At 38.4% G+C, this 19,830-nt stretch overlaps 1 protein-coding gene across 1 annotated transcript in view; it reads left to right on the top strand.

The window, feature by feature from the left end:
* Positions 1-4,311, top strand: part of LOC103553477 (membrane-spanning 4-domains subfamily A member 4A-like) — a 34,080-nt gene extending 29,769 nt beyond the window's left edge. The window contains exons 6-7 of the mRNA XM_070564024.1: positions 2,008-2,109; positions 4,044-4,311. Coding sequence (XP_070420125.1) covers positions 2,008-2,109; positions 4,044-4,163 — 222 coding nt within the window. The 3' untranslated portion in view covers positions 4,164-4,311. The remainder of the gene's footprint in view (positions 1-2,007; positions 2,110-4,043) is intronic.
* Positions 4,312-19,830: the final 15,519 nt, after the last annotated feature.

Here is a 19,830-nt window from a genome sequence, read left to right as displayed (position 1 = left end):
TTCATCTCAATCACCTTCTCCCAAAGACCATCACAAATTCCTATTCTGTGAGCATTTTTTCCGCCTGCCCTTATAGCAGAGTGCATCCATAAGGGCTTCCTCGGATCTGGAGCATCAGGTCTATTTCTACCTGGGCACTTGCACAGTCAGTCCAGAGGTCTATGTGCCCACACTTTATGCCCAGCCCCAGAGTTGACACTCTGGAAGACGTAAGAAGGAGACCAGGCCCCCACCTTCAGGAAGCTCCAGTGTTTCTGAGAAGAAAAGATAGAAATATAGGAAAGCAGTTAGAAGTTGACAAGGCCCAAGGGCTTACTTTTGTACTTACTTAAATATAAAAAGAGTTAGAAAGAGGTGAGCTCTTTGTAGGAAATATAGACAGTGCACACTACTTGGAATCATTAGGCAGAACCAAATGAAGTTGCCAATGATCAAGTCTACTTGATCTAGAAATATAGTAGTTTCATCTAGCTCAAAGCATATATATTATATGTATTTTTTCTATTTTTTGTTGGAAATCTAGCCTGACACCTGTTTTTGTAAATAAAGTTTAATTGAACAAAGCCACACTCATCTGTTTACATATTGTCCATGGCTGCTTTTGTACTGTAACAGCAGAGTTGAGTATTTGCGACCATATGGCCTGCAAAACCAAAAATATATGCTAGCTGGACCCTGATGGAAATTGTGTTAACTCCTGGTCTACCCTACTAGATGGAAAAATACTTGCGGTTAGGGAAACTCTCTGTTTTGTTTGATGCCCTATCATTAGTGGCTACAATTCCTGAAACATAAAGGCTACCGAATAGCTTGAAGAGGTGAGTAAATAGATTAAGAAACAATGAATGCAAGTATTCTCAAGGTTCACTTGAATCAGTGTCACTCATGTCCTGGGCTCTTGATCTACTGGCTCTTCCACAGCAGAGGTACTATCCCTATCCACAGAGAGAAAAAGAGAATATTTAGACCAAAGAATCCTAAGCATCAATTCAGGCATCCAATTCAGATATTTAGCAATAAGAGTACTGCCCAGTATTTCTCAAATCTGACCATGTGTTTTGGCTAAAAATTAGACCTAAAGTCTATTCTCTGTGGAAATGGATTAAAGACCAACTAACTTGGTATTCCTTGTTGTATTAGTTTCTTGTTGTTGCTTTAACAAGTTACTGCAAACCTAGTGATTTAAGACAACATAAATTTATTGTTTGACAGTTCTGAAGGTCAAAAGTTTGAAAGAGTCTCACTGGGCTAAAACAAAGAGTTGTTAGGGCTGTCTTCCTCTCTAGAGGCCGTAAGGGAAAATCAGTTTCTCTGACTTTTGTGGTTTCTCGAGGCTGCCTACATTCCTGCCCCTGTTGTGCCATCCTCCATCTTCAAAGCAAGCAGTGCAACATCTTCAAGTCTCTCATGGACTTTGACTCTTTTACCTCCTGCTTCCACTTATAAGACTTCCATAATTATTTTGGGCTTAACAAACAATCCAAGATAACCCCTTCATCTCGTGGTCATCTATTAACCTTGATTCCATCTGCAAACTTAATTCTCCTTTGCCATGTAACTTGACATATTCACAGATTCTAGGGAGCAGGATGTGGATCTCATTGCTCTATTATCTTCCTGCCTAAACTTATTACTCTGCCTCATTTACTAAGATATGAGGTCACATTATTGTGTCAGCTGTATGGAATTCCTAGTGTTTGAAAGAACTAAGTTGATTATTATCTTGACGATCTCTCCCCCGCTTAATAGCATTTTCACATTCTGTATCTATAGTAACACTGGAAAGCAGAGGATGGGGAAAAATGATTATTTTATTAGTGAAAAAATTAGGAGGAGAAGTGACATTCAGAAGGCTAAGAATTACATAAGTGTATGGCTGCAATTAGGAGCCAGTTTTTCTGACCTCTGCCTCATGCTGCATCTCTTTTGGTATTGTAATCTGTGGTCAATGATTTGGACTTGTCATCTTTATTCCTCACGTTTTCTTGTTATGAATATTTTTCTTAGGGTATGGATGGGGTGGTGCTCATTTTAAGTGTGCTGGAGTTCTGCATTGCGATGTTCCTCTCTGTGTTTGGATGCAAAATAACCTGTTGTAATCCTGGTCGGGTGAGTAGTGGGTTTCCCTTGAAGATACCTGCATTCACTTTCTATTCTATGTAATAGATTACGCAAAGGTAGAGGCAAGAAACAATACACATTTATTCTCTCTCAATTTCCACGGGTAAGAGTCTAGGCACAGCTTAGCTGGGTTCTCTGCTCAGGGTTTCTAAGGCTGTAATCAAGAAGTTGGCTGGGGCTGTGATCTCAGCTGAGGCCTCTGGTCCTCTTCCATGCTCACATGGCAGAATTTATTTCCTCTCGTCTGTGGAACTCACGACAACGTCTACGTTGAGGCCTAAAGGAGAGCAAAAGTCTTTGGCACTTGAAGCCTCTTTTAAAGAGTTCACATGATTAGATCAAGTCTCTCCAGAATAATGTCCTTTTGGATGAGCCCAAGGTCAACTGATTAGTAACCTAACTCACAGGATTGATATCCCATCATATACACAGGTCCCACAAATACTCTAAGGAAGAGAATCATACAGGGGCATGGGTGACCAGGTGTCATTTTAGAATTCTGCCTACTACAATGGAGAAAGAAAAGCTATTTTTCTTCGTCTTTATCCCTCAAAGGGCCTCAACTCTTACTCCACATCAAGATACTTAACAATGAAGAGGTCTGTAGACAGTGCCAGATTCTAATCCATTGCCCCAATTACAGCCTTCCCTGGGCTGATGAAGAAGTCAGGGTTTCACACTTCTCTGTCAGTGTATGCACACAAGCCGATTCTCTCACCCTGAGACCTGCAGCAGATCTTCTTGACTGCTGAGCAGAAAGGATGACACCTGGAGAGGATTGGGAAATGGGAGGACACAAGAGTCCAAGAGGCTTTAGGAAGAATAAAATAAGGATATCTTCCAAAAATTGAGCGTTCCAGGGTGAGAAATGAATATTAAAAGCCCAACAGATCCTCATTAGTTTCTTTACCCAAAGGCCCAGGTCAGACAAATGCCAAAACCCAGTAATAAGACAATAATAGTCTCATAACATTATTTTTCTGGTGCCTTTCTCCTCCATTTTGTGCCTCTTTACTTTCTTTGGGTGCTCCCATGCTGCACCACATCCCCCACCCCCCTCCACCCTTGAGCACAGAAGAGAAATTGACTAAATTACATTAACTTTATTAGTGGTCTCTTGCATTATAAGACCCTAGAAGCTAGAGTTTCTCAGCATTTCCCAGTGATTTTGTAATTTTATTAAGTGGAGTATTTTTTTCATTAAGTGAAGCATCTGAACAAGGGAACAAACTCATTGGTAACGTTCCTATCAGAATATCAAGGCCAGTGTTCCCTTCTGCTCCTAGAGTAGTTACAGAGCTAAGATATGTGCTCCCCTAATTCTACTGTCTACAGTGTTGGGAAGTGTGAATCAAGAAAAGAAACAGCCTTGGGGCATAATGTTTAAGTCTCTATCTCTTCCTGGATAGATCTTCCTCACTCACACACACACACACACACACACACTCCATTTCACATTGAGTTTCTAGAAGAAGCACAGGCATTTTCCTTAGTTTCCTAACAATTCTTGCTATTTTGGGTCAGTGTAGTTTTTGCAATGGTTTATTCAGGTCCAGCAAATCAATGATTTCAGTAGGCTGTTGCCATCAGCATGCACAACAAAGTTTCATAGAAGAGGTCTATATTTTCCACGATACCTCGGTTTACCCAACTGGTTGGGCACCACCATCCACATGTGAGATCCATCCCTGCAACACCACAGCAACAGCTATCAGTATCTCATACTAAGAGCTATCACTGAGTGTATATTCTAGATATGGCCTGATCTAAAGAATGCCTGAGAAACCCCACCAAACTGATGTTGAGACTGCATTCAGAGAAGAAATGGTAGACTCTGATAATGATGACATTGTGTGGGCAAGAAAGGGAAACCCTTAGGTTATTTGCTTCACTCACGTATGGCATTCTGATTGCTTTCACAGGTTGTGTTCCCGGTGCCATCAAATCCTCATATGGCAGAAACAGTATCTCCTGTACCAGTTATAGGAGATTTGATGCCACCAATGTATCAGCAGGAAAATGTTCCAGCAAATCTATCTTGACAATTATGCAAGAACCCCACTTGGGAAAGAACCAGAATCCAACTCTGATTGTAATTTTTATATATACATATACATATATATATATATATATATATATATATATATATATATATATATATATATAAATTCAGAGCTATGTTCTCATTTTCCCCTAAGAAGTTAACAATCCATTTTGCTGGCTCTTTATCAATAATAGCAGAAGTTAAATAAATGCATCATGACTTCAATGAGTTAATAGCTCTTGAAAGTTTTTCATCAACCTCCACGGCTTTTATAAAATGACATGAAGGTAGTAAATAAGATTTGGCAGAACAAGGGCAAAAAGTTATTATTGAAATGGGGCCTCCATGGCAGACTGCATGTTTTTGCTTCCTTGGCCAATACTCCTCCCACTTGTTTGACTTTCTTTCCTGCCTTTGGGAATGCAAGGTATTTTTACCTTCAGAAAGTTGAGATGTATGGCTTTTCCCTCTCTTTCCTTTTCCTGCTTTCCTTCTCCCATAGAAAATACCTTTGAATAGCCCAGTCAATACTCGTATGTGCACAAACCATTATTTGAGTGTAAATACACATAAAGCAAAAATCATATCATGGATCAGATTCAGCTTATATTTTCTCTCTCTCTCTCGACCTTCCCTTTCTTCCTTGGTCTCTCATCCTCTCTCCTACAGGGCAGGGTTATATCTTAATCTAATTTGTATCCATGGCCATTTATGTGATTGTGCAATATATGGTATTTACTGAATGTCCATTCAATACATTTGATTTATTAGAGAGAAAAAATAAATTAAATAAAATTAGAAACAATAATTTCATGTACTGCCTACTTCTCATTGAGAGGTGACATGCTGGAAAGAGACTAAGTATTGATATCAGGAAGTAGAGTATACTAGAGAAGAATGTAGGTTTTTAAATCAGGAAACCCTGGGTTTTCATCTCAAAATTTCCATTTCTCTCAATTGTTATCTGTGTAACCATAGACATGCCACAAAATTTCTCTGTACTTCATATTTCTGTACAGTAAAATAGTGATAATATCATGTGGCTGGTAGACCCATGATAATTACTTGATACAACACAGGTAGAGCAACCACTACTCCAACTGGCACATACTGAGCCTTAAGACACGTACATGAATATATGCACATGTGTATTCATTTGTATATGTATAATACTAATTCATTATCATTTTATTCAATACATATCTATAAAATGCCCATGATGGACAGGTATTGGTTTAGGGATATGAGAATATAGTGGTGAACAAGAGAGACGATGTCCTTCCTCTCGTGTAGGTTGAACTCATAGAGAAGGACGTAATTGAACATATTAACAATCAGTCAACCTTTTCATATATTCTTAGAGGCCACATGGAAGCTATATGCAATTTAAAGGGCTAGAGAATGGCTGTTGGTAGTGGTGGGGGAGTGTGGGACATTAGAAACAATACCCAGGAAAGTTCTTTCTGAGGAAGTGATAGTTTCATTATAATAGGAGAAAAACAATCATTGCACTTTTATAGACATTTTATCCTTTCTTAAAAAGTCAATTTTTCCAGCTTTATTGAGGTATAATAGAACAATAAAAATTGTACATATTTAAGATGTACAACCTGATGTTTGCATGTAGGTATACATTGTGAAATGTTTACCACATATCCATTACCTCACATAGTTATCTTTTATTTTTTTTAGTGAGAAGACTTAAACTCTTTTAGCAAAGTATACAATACAATATTATTAACTGTAGTAACCGTGATGTACATTAAATCTCCAGAACTTATTGATCCCTATTTGTTGAAACTTCGTACACTCTGACCAACATCTCCCCATTTCCCTAACATCCCAGCCCCTGGCAACCACCATTGTACTCTCTGTTTTATGAGTTTGACTTATTTAGATGCCACACGTTAGTAAGATATTGCAGTATTTGTCTTTCAGTGTCTGGCTTATTTGACTTAGCATAATGTTCCCCAGTTTCAACCATGTAGTTGTGAATGGTAGGATTTCCTTCTTTTTTAAGGCTCAAAATATTTCTGTGTGTATATATCACATTTTCTTCATCCATTTATCCATCAATGGACACTTAGGTTGTTTCTATATATTGGCTATTGTGAATACTGACACAATGAAATGGAAATACAGATATTTCTTTTAGTTAGTAATTTCATTCCCCTTGAATATATACCCAGAAGTGGGATTGCTGGATCATATGGCAGTTCTCTTTTTAATTTTTTGAGGAACCCACATACTCTTTTCCATTATGGCTGTACCAATTTATATTCCAAATAACAGTTTATAAATGTTCTCTTTTCACCACATTCTTGTCAATACTTATTATCTCTTGTCTTTTTGATAATAGCCACTCTAACAGGTATGAGATGATATGTCATGGTTTTGATTTGCATGTCTCTGATGATTAGTGATGTTGAGCAACTTTTCATATATCTGTTCACCACTTTTATGTCTTCTTTGGAGAAATGTCTATCAGGTCCTTTGCCCATTTTCCCTTCCTCGCTTAGTACTTTTTTCCTCAAATACTTCATTTATATTTTGCAGGTTTTGGTACACAAAATTTATTCCCATTTGTTCCAGCAGTCGTGGCTTGAATTTCCTCTAAGAAATCACCATTCCCATACTCCCAAATTATGCTGACTCTACCCCTTAATTCTCCTTGATTGGAGCAATGGCAGAATTACTTCAACCCAATTACAGTAACTAGTTCTTGTACCACTTAGCCTTGTGAACTAAGAAAAACCAGTTGTACCAATGACTGACATTTCCAATGAAAGCTATTCTCAGCAGGAAAGAGAGGAAAGAGAGTCTACTTATTTTCTCTTTCCTTTTGGGCTTGTGAGGATGTTGAACTGTGACAATGTAAATCTGGTGATATTAGCAGCCTTCATGATACTCTTTGAACCTGATATCGAACCTGAAGTGAGTTTAGTCACCCATCACAGCAAGCCAGTCTCTGGTACCAGGTGTAGTGGAAGAAAGTAGGAATTTTTTATTACACAGCACTGAAAAAGGGGAATGGGTATCTAACGCGACAATACCAAACTCTTCAAAAAGCTACAAGCAAGGGTTTTTACTTGGGGTTTTAGCTAAGGGAGGGGGAGCAAGTGGCCTTGCTGGTCAGCAGTTTCCAAGCAGCCTGTGTTTTGTCTTGCGAGGCTGCTTGCAGAGAGGAGGAGGAGATAAGGGAATCCATAGACGGCTTCCTTGGTTTTCTGCCTCAATGCTGGATGGTGCATTCCATGCCAGGGAGCCAAGGAGTTGGGCTCTGGGAAGCTTCAATTCCTTGATATTCTCTGGACATGAGTTTCCCTGTCATAAACTTCAAGGAGCTGTGATTAGCCAAAACTTTAGTGTGAGCCCAGCGTGAGGCCACCTGGTTTTAATAACTTGTAACTTCTTGGTAGTAAAGATCAGGGAGTCAAAGGTTAAAGAAACAGATATTTACATATGGTTGTAACTAAAGAAGCAGGGAAAAGCAATGGGTGCTTTTGGTTTTAACCCCCTATATGCTGGGTTCAATGTATGGGAACTGGTATTAGGGCAGGGATCAAACCTATCAGAGACAAATGCTTACTGATGAGAGCAGAACTGAGAGGTATCTAGTAAGAGGTCAGTTCCTAACAATGTCAGTTGTGTCTCTAAGTCAAGGTATACCTGGAGATGGATCAACATCTAGGGTTGGGCCAATCCCTGAAGTTCTAAACATATAAAGAAATTAAAATACAACTATTCAAGTAGGGCAATAACTGGGCAAAATCTTCCAATGGTTTCCTTTCGGCCTAAAACCCCAGCTGAAAACATTTACCTTTTTCCCTTCATGGAGGTGGATCTGAGTTTTAATTCCCGTCTCCTTGACTGGCTACCTTTCAATAATAAATCTTTTTCCTTGTCACAAGCCTGGCCTTCCAGTTATTGGTCTTCCTCTGTGGCAGGCAAACAAACCTGTGCTTGTGTTCAGTAACAATAACTTTCCTGGAAGTCTTTATCCAACACCCCGAGTGTTCATGGAAGACTCTGCGTTCCAGCTGCTTGGAACTTGAATGTTTCCCACCTCTGTGTGAGTTCTAATAATCATTCAGCTTGGACCTATCTAACTACTTGGGTATTCTATGGTTGGACTTTTGGAATTTCAGCCTGTAAATGTATACTATTTGATGATAAATTTAAAAGGACTCTCTTCCGGATTTCAGGAACTTTGTCTCCCCATAACTACCTACTTTATGCTTCTCTACTCACTAATTCTAGCTGCCTCAGCTCCTTCAACCTCTGATTTCTATCTTCTCAGTGCAATAATATCTGCTGAAGTCCATCTTCTTGACCATGATCTAGCAAGTTCCTTCAAGCAGAAAATCAAAGCAACTGTTATATTCACATTTGTTTCCATTTTCTCAATGTGGAAAGCCCTGCATTGACTACTGTCCAATGTCTGCAAGTACTATTTAAATTTTTCTCCACTTTTATAATTGTGCAGAATGGGAAAGTAAACCTGGTTCCAGTATGACTGGGAGAATTGTGCTTTAATTTTAAAAGGATGCTTATAAACAAGGATGGCTTTTCCTCATTCTGTTGACTCGATTTGGAAATCCCTTACTCTCCTTTGTCTAACTCTCATTTCATTTGTCTGTCTCCTCCTTGTTCCACAAGTCTCCAGCTAAATGTCCCCTTCTGCAGGAAGTTTCCTCTGCATCACCACTGTAGGATTAATTGATCCTCCTATAATCTCTCTTAGAATACTCTTCTTTACCTTGCAGAGAACTGATTATCCTGAATTACAATGCTCTGTATGCTCCATAATCTATAAGCTCATTGAGGGCAGGATCTCTATCATTTTTCCCCATTTTGTCTGCAGCACATAGCACACTGCTTGGCTCATAGCAATTTTTTTCTAATAGAATGTTAAATGAAAAAGAACTGAACACAGCTTTGCTTTCCTCCTCCATATAAAGTAAATATTGCTTTTATATTACAAGTGGAGAATCTTAGGTTCAGAGAAATAATAAAGTCATGCAATAAATGGGTATTAATTAAAATGGTTTTAATAAACATTGGGCTTGTCTTAGTCAAAGTGCAGACTCTTTCTGTAACACTAGCTTCCTCATTTATATGGAAAGTGCCAAATTAATCACTGGTATCCAATCAACCTTTTGACATTTTACAGACATTCATCTCTAATTGTGGGGTTTCATATAAACAATACATGAAAGTTGTGTATAGCATGGCAAGACTCAGTTCTCTAGGGAGACAAGGGGAACTTTTGAAATTGTGAAAAGCTTCTCAAACGATTTTAAATGCCATTACATTAGTTTGTGCATATAAAGATCTTTGAGCAGAGTCCGAAATAGAGGAAATCCTCAACCACTGATTTCCACTGATATTCACTATGTACCCGACATACCATTAATAGTGGTAGTAACCACCATTATTTTCCTGTAAAAGACTCTATTAGGCAGTCACTACTTGTTCAGTATATTTTACAGTAGACATCTGCACACATATTAGGAACACAGACTCAGGCAGCACTTCCAACATGAAAAAGGAAGTAACTGTGCATGTGAGACATATTTAGCACTGCCTTTGGGGTTTAGAAAAGTGCCAGGAGAGGAGGAAGGCAGATTAAAACTGAGTGAGGCATGGAGCAGGGGCAAGTGGTTGTATCTGGACTGAAGGCACTTGCCCAGAGTCTCTGGCACTCATAAGACACACGCACGTGTTGCCGGCTTAAAGGTTTTTAGGTTGATGGTTTCCTCATCCATTGGTTCTAAGATCACTGGGAGAGGGAGAGAAGAGGAGGTCACCTCCCATGGTACAAGGTGATATTCCAGGTTGGGGTGGGTCGAGTGCAACTTTAAATGTATGTTTGGGAGGTTCAAGGAGCCAATCTTTGCTGCAGAAGATGGAGATAAGGACAGGCACCTGACAGATGATGCTGGATTAGCTTGTTTTAGTTACTTTTGTTCTCTAACCCCCCAGGCTATGAGAAAACCGAGAGCAATATTTTACACTTTTGACTAATTACTTCATATAGTCTTCATTCTCCTTCTTCCATGGTCTTATTCTCTGTCTCTGACATGTTAGTTTTATATTCAACATTTAAGAAAAATATCCGCCACATGCAGAAATTGTTGGAGATGTTGTAGGGCAAAGATGCGGTCCCCAGTCTTATGCAGGCCCTGGGATAGTCTGGGGCCTGACCTGGTTCCCCAATTATCTTTGGCATCATTCATGAGAACTCAAGGCATAAAGTGAGGCTGCTCATAGGAAGTTTGCTAATGAAAGAGACTTTGTAGATTTCTAGCATTCTTGGGATCAGCAAGAAGCTTGAAGGCAATTTTGCCCAATGCATTCTTTACTTGGATGAAGTAAATGAAACCCAGAAAAAGGAAATAACTTATCCAGAGTCATACTAGTTGCTAAAAGAGCTAGGAATAGAACCCAGACTTCTTGATTCCTATTACCAGCCCTTTCCCTGCCCAAGTCACCATTCTCTACGTTGAAATCACCATCCTTCTTTAAACCATCCAAGTTCAGGCCTCATTTGGGGCCTCTATTGTATTTCATAAGTTTGACAAGGAAGGAGATGCAGCCCCGTCAGACCATCCTTGGTATTCCTGGCAATTGTGACCCATGAGGGGGATGGTGACATAAAAATAATGAAACAAAAGATTAACGTTGGTGCTGATCCACAAGGAAATTGGAGCCAGTAGAAGCAGAAGGGAGTTTTATAGATTTCTCCACATCTGTAACAGGAACAACAATAAAAAAAAGACACTGTAGTTGTCAGTCCCAATGTATGTGACAGATGATGTGACAAGACTAGGATTCAGCGTCTTCCACAATCTGGAAGAAATGTCCCTCATCTCTATCCAATATTCTCTGTTGTTTTGGTCTCCTTGAAATATGAATATAGAAAACTGAAGCCCTGGAGGATAAACACAAATTTTCGTCCTTCGGGAATTTACATTCTGGAGGTAATTAACACATGGATTTCTATGATATGCAGGTAGGAGCAGTTATATGAACTTATAGCCAGGATTTTTAGAAAAACAGAGCACCAGGTCTGAGAGACCAAGACATGACATGTATTACCACAGAACAATGGAAAGAACATAAGAGTCATTTGAAAGCATTATTTTAATATTTTGTCTGCTCTGGGGGAACTCACAGCCTTATGAAACACGGAGGGAGAACCATAAGTGATGTTTGATAAGACTGAACCTAAATTTCCTGAATCCTCAGTCTGAAGGCATGTCTGAGAGATCAATGCAGGGGTTCCTAGTACTAGTTACTATGTATTTAGTATTCATGCACTGGTTTAAATGCACCATCTCATCATTAAATCCCCACAGTAGGTAGGCACTATTAGTATAGTATAGACTTATAAAAACACAAGATTAAGCAACTTGAGTAAAGAGTGGCAGAGCTGGAATTTAAATCTAGGTGGTATAATTCTAGAGCCTCTTTGCCTAAGAAGATCCACTCTACTAGTCTGGTGAGTGGAAGAACTATTTTGTTTGCACATTTCTCAACTCATCAGTTCATGGACATTTGGTGTGTTTCCATCTTTTGGCCATTCAGGATAATACTGCTAATAAAATGTGTATACAAGTTTTTGCATGGACATACATTTTTGTTTCTGGGGTATATACCTGGGAGTGGAATGGTTGGGTCATGTGGTAAGTCTCCCGTTTACATTTTGAGGTACTCCCGAACCATTTTCCAAAGTAGCTGCTCCAATTTTCAACCTCAACATCAATGTTTGATGGTTCCAATTTCCCCACATTCTCACCACCACTTGTTATGGTCTGTTTTTATTTTTTCCAACCTAGTAGGTGTGAAGTGCTATCTCATTGTGGTTTTGATTTATATTTCTTTAATGACAAATGATGTTGACATTTTTCATGCTTATCAGTCATTTGCATATTTTCCTTTGAGAAATACCTATTCAAATTCTTTGGCCGTTTTTAAGTTTGGTTTTTATTTTATAATTGAATTTTAAGGGTTCTTTATGTATTTTGGATACAAGTCCCTTATCAGATATAAGATGTACAAATATCTTCTCCCATTTGGTAAGTTTTCTTTCCACTTTCTTCATGGTGACCTTTGCAGTAGAAAATTTTCTAAATTTGAAGAAATTTAATTTATCTTTCTTTTTAGTTACTTGAGCTTTTGTTTTTATAGCTAAGGAACCATTGCTTAACTCAAGTTCACAAAGACTAACTCCTATCTTTTCTTCTAATAGTTTTTATTTTTAGTGCTTGTATTTAGGGCTTTGACCCATTTTGAGTTTTGGGGGTTTTTTTTTAGTGTGAGGAAGGGTGTAACTTTGTTCTTTTATATTTTTTTACAATGAATTAGGAAGTGTCTTCCCTCTTCTCCTTTCTCAAAGAGCTTATTTATTTTTCTGTGAGGAAGATTGGCCCTGAGCTATAATCTGTGCCAATCTTCCTCCATTTTGCTTTTGGGGTGCCACCACAGCATGGCTTGATGACTTGCGTGTAGGCCCAGATCAGGATCTGAACCACTATGCCAGGTTGGCCCCTACATTTATTTTTTCAATTATCAGTCATTTGTTTTCTCATAATATTTTCCTCTCCACTAAAAAATTACACAACCCACTTCTTATCTTTATTGATAACTGTTGATTTTCTTCATTCTTACTTGAAATCTAAAGTTACTCTCTTCACCCATCTCCCAAAGAGCACAAGGACAGTACAAGACAAATTCTCATCATTCTAATGTGAAATTTTGCTTTTTGTGGATCTAGTATTTTATATTTTGTCCCCATGCTTAACCTAATAAATTAGATACTGTTGTTCTTATTTTGTACAAATTGTGTACACATGCATGTTTACCAGTTGCTTGGCTCACCATTCCTTCTTGTAACATGCAACATCCTTCTGGGTTTTGTGTTTTTTTTTTTTTGGAGGAAGATTAGCCCTGAGCTAACTACTGCCAATCCTCCTCTTTTTGCTGAGGAAGACTGGCCCTGAGCTAACATCCATGCCCATTTTCCTCTACTTTATATGTGGGACACCTACCACAGAATGGCTTTGCCAAGCGGTGCCATGTCCACATCTAGGATCCGAACTGGTGAACCCCGGGCCGCCAAGTGGCGGGATGTGCAAACTTAGCCACTGCACCACCTGGCCAGCCCTCCTTCTGGGTTTTATATGCCTTATTATTATTATTTTCTTCCTGAGGAAGATTCACCCTGAGCTAACATCTGTGCCAATCTTCCTCTATTTTGTATGTGGATTGCCACCACCTTAGGGCTACCAATGAGTGGTGTACGTCCACACCCAGTAACAGAATCTGGGCCACCAAACCGAGCATGTCAAACTTAACCATTAGGCCACAGGCCAGCCCCATGCCTTACTTTTGAAGCACATTGTTTAGAAGTTCTGTTTAGTAAATGTTTGTGCTAGTAAACTCTATCACGTGTTTACTTATCTTAAAATGTCTTTATTTTACCCTTGATTGTTTTTTTTAAGATTAGCCTTGAGCTACCATCTGTTGCCAATCTTCCTCTTTTATTTTTCTCCCCAAAGCCTCAGCACATAGTTATATATCCTAGTTTCAAGTCATTCTAGTTCTTCTATGTGGGATGCTACCACAGCATGGCTTGATGTGTGGCATGTAGGTCTGTGCCCAGGATATGAATCAGTGAACATTGGGACACTAAAGCAGAGTGCACAAACTTAACCACTTGGCCATGGGGCCAGCCTCTTTACCTTTGATCTTGAAGTACAGTTTTGGTGCAGAACAAATTCTAGGTCTATAGCATTTGAAAAATACTTTCTGCAATTTTCTTTCTATTCAGATGTGAGCCACGTGACATCTTAATTTGTATTCAAATGAGTAGATGAAATGTTCATGTGACTTAAACCTATCCCCACATAACCTGATTGGGTTACTATATTGGGGAGAGAAAATGGCATAAGAGCATTATGTTTGTGCTTTCAGTCTCAGAAAGATAATTTTATGTGTCCTTGCTATTCATTGGCAAGTCAGGATTTAAAACATTTTAATGGGACAAGAGATTAAATTCTTGGTGCTAAGGATATGACTCAGAATCATAAATTCCATCCCAAAGTCCAGTGTTTATAGGGTAGAATCCAGGATTACACAAATTGTATTTAGTAAAGATGAACCTGGAGAAGGTTTCCAGCTCCGAGCATGTCACTGTGCTCTGGTTAGAAAAGGTAGACTGCAAAATGCTGGAAATTTGAATGTAGATGATTCTGTGAAATTTATTACTATTACAAAAGTTATCTTTTGAGCCAGCCCTGATGGTCTAGTGGTTAAATTTGGCTCTCACCACTTCAGCTGCCCGGGTTTGCTTCCCATTTGGGTAACCACACCACCCATCTGTCAGTTGCCATGCTGTGGCAGCTGCTCACATAGCAGAACTAGAACTACTTACAACTAGGATGTACAACTATATACTGAGGCTTTGTGGAGAGGGGAAGAAAAGAGGAAGGTTGGCAACAGATGTTAACTCAGAGCAAATCTTTCCCTGTTAAATACCAAATGGAAAAAGACTTAAAAAGAACAAGTTTTCTTTCAAAGGAGAAATGACTGTAATCAAGGGAATATGCAATAATAGGGATAGAGATAAAATCTGGAGTGTAGACTTGACTTATGAACTTGAGGACATTTCCCTAATTGGTGGGGCACTGCATATTTCCCTCAATTCCATCCATATTTCTATCTTTCCAATACTTTATAGCATCTTTATGTCACATGGCATTTCTCTTTCTCTCTTTCTCTCTCTCTCTCTCCTGGTTCTACTTTCCTGGCTGGATTTTGAAATGATGACATTTTGCAAAGATTTCCTAATAGCTGTTATAATAGAGGAAGGGCATGTAGACCAGAGGTTGATCTATCATTTCCAGAACCTCATCCTAAATTATATTTCTTATTGTAGCACCTTTTCTGCTGCAATGACAACCATGCAAGGAAAGGAAGAGACCACAACAACGGGTGGCCCTGTTGTATACCAGCCGGGAGATCATGCTTCTCTAAATACATATCTGTGGAAAGGGATGCCAGAGAAGTTCTTGAAGGGTAAACCCAAAGTCCTCGGGGTAAGTCAGCTACGGACCTTGGAGAAGACCAATCATGTTGTAGAATCACATGGATGAGATCTAAGACCCGCTGTCCCACTACCACGTAATACATCAGCCAGACCTAGGAAGATCAGTATTTTGTGTTCAGGCCTTATCATTTCAAAAATGACACAATATTCTATTATATCATGCTTCTGATTAAGCTGTACTTAAAACGTAGTGAATTCAGGTCTACTCTAAGGTTGTGGGTCATCCAAGATAAATATATTTAACCTTAGCATGGAAAGCAACAAAAGAAAAGGACACATGTGCCCCAGCTGGTGTCCCATCCGCAGACCCTCCTAATAGCTGATGGCCCCATATTGCTACTATCTCTCTCTCAGTAATTTTCTTAGCCTTCTTCTATCTTCTGTGCATTTCTGTCTGGAGTCTCAGGAGGATGTGACTAAAAGAAATGATGGTTTAAAGAAAGATAGGTGAGTGCAGGTGGGAGGACAGTGAATACAGAGGTTTATCTCTAGCCCAAGCTTTAAACCAATGGGACAAAGTCATGATGACACTTTGGATCCTTTCGAGTGCCACGGGGTAATGTACCCCAACTTCTCTATTTTACACCCCTGTACTCACTCATGTACTCAAGCCCCAGACCCCAAGAAAAGGGCATATTGCTCTTCTCTTTGTCTTCCCCTGTACATACTCTCCTTCCTTAGATTACTCCTCCTTACTAGAATATTTGCTTCCTAATTTCTGGATCACATCTATTTGAGCATGTGTGAAGAAGAGCAACAGTTGTGGTAAGAGTAGCATCATAGGTAGGTATCATAAAGCACCTCTGGGTAGGTCCTGGTACACTCTTCTTTATGTTGAAATCAATGAGGCAATTGGGATAGACCAAGAGATAATTTTAGTAAATTAATATATCCACAGTACTTTATATGAAAGAAAAGTGACAGGACAATATCAAGAAGACCGTCTGACTATTTCAAAAGATAGAGAAGGAGGGTAACTTAGTGGTTGGAAAGGGGGTGGCTTGGGTGCCATTTTGTGGTAGGTAGTCCATTTTTACTTCCTTCATCATTCCTAGGTTGTGCAGATCCTGATTGCCTGATGAACTTGGCCTCGGGGATAATAGTGATTAGCGTCACGCTGACATTTCATGGAGGTTATTATGACTGTCCCATATCAGTGTACACGGGGTAGACAGTTTGAGGGTCGGTGATGGTGAGAAGAATACCATCTGATGCAGCTGGAGACAACATAACATAGTTGTTAATATCCTGAGCTTTGTAATCATATCCCAGCTCTGTCTTGTAGTTCCATAACTTTCAGAAAGATCTCTAACCTGTTTTTATGGTGGGTTTTTTTTCAGGAAGATTAGCCCTGAGCTAACATCTGCCCCCAATCCTCCTTTTTATGCTGAGGAAGACTGGCCCTGAGCTAACATCTGTGCCCATCTTCCTCTACTTTATGTGTGGGACACCTGCCACAGCATGGCTTGACAAGCGGTGCATAGGTCTGTAGCCGGGATCCGAACCAGCAAACCCCGGGCCACTGAAGCAGATCGTGCGAACTTAACTGCTGTGCCACTGGGCCAGCCCCTCTCTAACCTGTTTTTGATTTAATTTTCTCATATTTAAAGTAGGAATGACAATGTAAAACTCATAGAAAGCTAAGATTAAATATTTAATGTGTATCAGTTAGGATATATTACAGCAGCATGTAGAAACAACTCCAAACCAGACTGGATTAAACATTGAAAGTATTGGATTATTTTACAACAAGAAGCCCAGAGCTAGACATTTCCAAGGTTCATTAACTCAGAAATTACCTCAATGAGGACTACTGGAAGACCATAGCAGACTTGTTGGCACATCTCCTTGTTCATAAATGTTATGTAGTGCATACATGTTTTATATTCCCAAGCCAAATATGGGCAAAGGTCATGGATTTGCCAGTATTGGCTTGAACTACTCAAGATTCATGTCTGTGGCTGGGAAGGGTTCACTGAAGCTCATGGGAGACTGAACAACATGAGGATTTTGTTAGCAAGGAAGAAGAGGAGACACGGCTGGTATGCAGGATTTTATAGTCAACTATCAAATCTTAGCAAACTGTTAGCCTAGCAAATGCAACTGCTATTGCATACATTTTTTCTCATAAGTTTAATTACAATAACTATTATTAAAATTGAATTAAAATTTAAGAAAGAGTAAAAATTTCACCCCACGACAAAATGCAAGAGAATTTCACTGTAAATTGAGTGTAAATAGAAAATAAAGCAGCAAGTTTTACCTACTGGCAAGAGGAAAATACATTATAAACTGGGTGTATTAGAATCAGGGAACCTCTTCATCTCTGCAGAGTTTACATTTGTGTACAAAGTTGAGAATGAGATGTTCAGAGCTTAAAGTCTACAATGAGCTGAGTTTTTGTGCCTCCTTGCCTGTTTGTAGGAAAAACGCAAGCTTTGAACAACAGCAAATGCTATTTTCTTTCCGGGCAGTTGTGCAATGCTTCATGTATCTGATCACACTGATGTCAGTAGTAGCTTTTATTAAACTCTAACTATGATCTAGGCACTCTGCTAAGTGCTTTGTACGTGCAATTCCATTTCAAACAATCATCCCAAACTTCTGAGAAAGGATTTATCATTGCCCTCATTTTAAGGATGAAGAAATTGCAGCTTAGATTAAGTAACTTGCCCAAGAGCACACAATTTTATGGTATGGCAATCAGGGCTCAAATAGGGCCAGTCCAATTCCAGGATTTCATACATCTGACCACTCTAGTTTTCTGCTTCCCCTTTCATTTCTTTTTCAAGACCACATTGGAAACCAGGTTTTGTAATTTATACCTTTACACATGTTCAGTAGATTACCAGGAACTGCACGAGCTGTGTTTGTCAATTGAGGCATCGCTCAGACTCTTGTAGGTATCTCACTAGAGGAACCTTTGTTAACTGGGGGGACACTTTTTCCTGCTACCTTCAGGTATTCTTTCAACCTTCTTTCAGAAACCTCATCTGTGATGTGCCTCCTTCTCTCCCTTATGTAGACAAGAACCGAAACCAAGAACCAGTCACAAATCTCTCTACTATTTGGCCCTTTAGTCTCCAGCAGAGCTAAATGTCCTTTATTGGAATTATATAAAATTATCCCCACATTAGTCTATTTATTCAAGTTTTCTTTTGTGTACTTTTGGAACACTGTAAAGTTTTATTTCTATATATCTTTCACATTCCTTGTTAAGTGTTTTTCTATCAGAACTTTATAAATTTTTTGCTATGGTAAATGAAATTCTCTTATTAAATCTTATCTTCAAGCACACAAACACACACCTATTTATTGTATGTACCTATCATTTCTGTACATAATGTTGTTCCCATGTGGCTTACTGAATTTGCTTAGAGCGTATAGTAGTTTATAGTTGATAATCTTGGATTTTTGCAGTATAACATATTCATATTTAAATAACAGTAATTTCAACCATTTTCTTCATGTATTTTTCTTATATAACCATTTTGGTTAACATACTAGGAATAGTAACACATAATAGTCTTATATGTTTATCTGGATTTTCACTTTAATGAGGCAGTCTTAGTGTTTCCCCATTAAACATGATAAAGACTTTTAGACTGTGACTGATGTTTACCATGCAACTCTTTACATTTTATAGATAATTTTTGTCAATAATAATGTAGAAGTCTATTAAATGTCTTATCAAGATTGTAAACATGAATAGCAGTTAGCATATGAGTTTTCTCCCTGAATCCATTAATTTCATAAATTATAAGAATATTTCAATATTAAAAAATGTAGACATTTGAAGAAATATCCACATGTTCATGTTTTATTTCATATAATATGGACGATTCTCCCTGCTGTTTTTTTTCCTGAGGAGACTTAGTTTATGTTAATCATCTCTGTGTCTTGGTGATTAGAAATTTGTTGAGGAAATTTATCAAGGTGGTTCATTAGATCAGGCTTTTTGGGTATTAAGACAGAAGTTTTGAAACTTCTGAAATCAAATACGGAAAGCAAACTCAGAAACTCAAACCGTTAAATAGTTTAAGGCAGGGAGTCCAACTGACTTCACTCCAGTCATTTGATCTAAATGTAAAATAATTACCCAAAAGATGGAATCAAATGAAGTAGTACAAACTAATCATCATCTATATAGAATTTTAAAATTTTCTTTGCTACAATTTTATGTACAACTTTTAATAGTCATTTTAAATGAAAGTAATCCTTAGGTTTTTTTCTTTTGTGAAACCTTAGTAAATTTTGATACCATATTAGAGTTACTTCATATCAGGAAATGAGAAGCTGTCTTTATGTTTCAATCCCCTCAAACAGTTTAAATACCATCACAGTTAGACACTCTCTGAGGCTCAATAAATTCTCCTGTGAATTCATCTGGTAGAATTTCTTTTTTGTTTCTGAGAAAAGGGTATATTTATTTACAAACTTCTGTGTTTCTTCTAATACCGTTGGTCTGTTTAACATACTTATCATATTTTGGGACAAGTTTTAGTAAGTCATGACTTCACATGTTTGTTTAAAGATTTTTATCTGTATTTTT

This window comes from Equus przewalskii, chromosome 11 (assembly GCF_037783145.1).
Source record: "Equus przewalskii isolate Varuska chromosome 11, EquPr2, whole genome shotgun sequence".
NCBI lineage: Eukaryota > Metazoa > Chordata > Mammalia > Perissodactyla > Equidae > Equus > Equus przewalskii.
Note: the sequence above shows the minus strand (reverse complement) of the source record. Positions and strands in the feature narration are given on the sequence as shown.